The following is an 883-nucleotide window of genomic DNA, read 5'->3' as shown; positions in this document are numbered from 1 at the left end:
TAAAGTTTTTGTTGTTGTACTTCTAGCTTACTTCGTGGTATGCTTGACCCATATGGTAGAATTATGGAATCCTGTGGATAAATAAAAATAACAATAAGATGGGTTTGTAATAAAAAAAAGAGTCATCATTTTAAGTCTTTCTATATAGAAAAAAATTATTAAATATTAACAATTGTTTTAAAAAAATGTATATGATTTTATGTTATTTAGCAAGAAAAGAGAAAGGCAAACTTACGTGTTGCAGTCAATGTTAGGATCCAACGTAAAAGAAAGACTAATGTTACAAAGTTGAGGGAGTTGTTTTGTTTTGTCCGGGTTAACGCCAAATTTCATTGAAGCTCCTTTGAGACATTCACAAACATCACGTCGAACCTGAGTGGTGTCCGCCTTTTGATTTAAATTTTGTGCTCCTTCACAACAGGAAGTAGATGGTGTTGGTTGGCCTAATCCAGTCAAAAAAGGTACACATGGCACCAATAAAACAATAGCCTCAGAGCAACTGATGTCATCAATTTGACGTGCATCCAATGTTGTCACAGCTTGCAAGCCTAAAACCATTACAAGCGTTAAAAAAGCAATAATCTTCTTCCCCGTCATCTTAATTTAACTATTTGTATACACTATACACTTTAGGTTTTTATAAAGTTTTAAGATGATCAACCACTACAAGCATCCCTTAATTTATAGGCAAGATAGTTTACCATTTTATGGTAACACATAAGTGTCTATTTCATTTTTATTTATTAAAAAATCAAATCTCATTAGAGTCTTCATTTTTTATTTTCTTTTGAATATTAATTATTATCTTAAATATGCATAAATTATATCTGTTAATGACTAAGGCAATAATTTCTATGAATTAATACTCTTTAGGAATTATTAC

At 30.4% G+C, this 883-nt stretch overlaps 1 protein-coding gene across 1 annotated transcript; it reads right to left on the bottom strand.

Annotated features, from left to right (window-relative positions):
* Window positions 1-231: 231 nt before the first annotated feature.
* Window positions 232-597, bottom strand: LOC101489983 (non-specific lipid-transfer protein A-like). The gene has a single exon (XM_004506524.4). The coding sequence runs from the start codon at window positions 595-597 to the stop codon at window positions 232-234; it is 366 nt and encodes a 121-aa protein (XP_004506581.3).
* Window positions 598-883: the final 286 nt, after the last annotated feature.

Source organism: Cicer arietinum, chromosome 6, assembly GCF_000331145.2.
Source record: "Cicer arietinum cultivar CDC Frontier isolate Library 1 chromosome 6, Cicar.CDCFrontier_v2.0, whole genome shotgun sequence".
NCBI classification, from domain to species: Eukaryota; Viridiplantae; Streptophyta; class Magnoliopsida; order Fabales; family Fabaceae; genus Cicer; species Cicer arietinum.
Note: the sequence above shows the minus strand (reverse complement) of the source record. Positions and strands in the feature narration are given on the sequence as shown.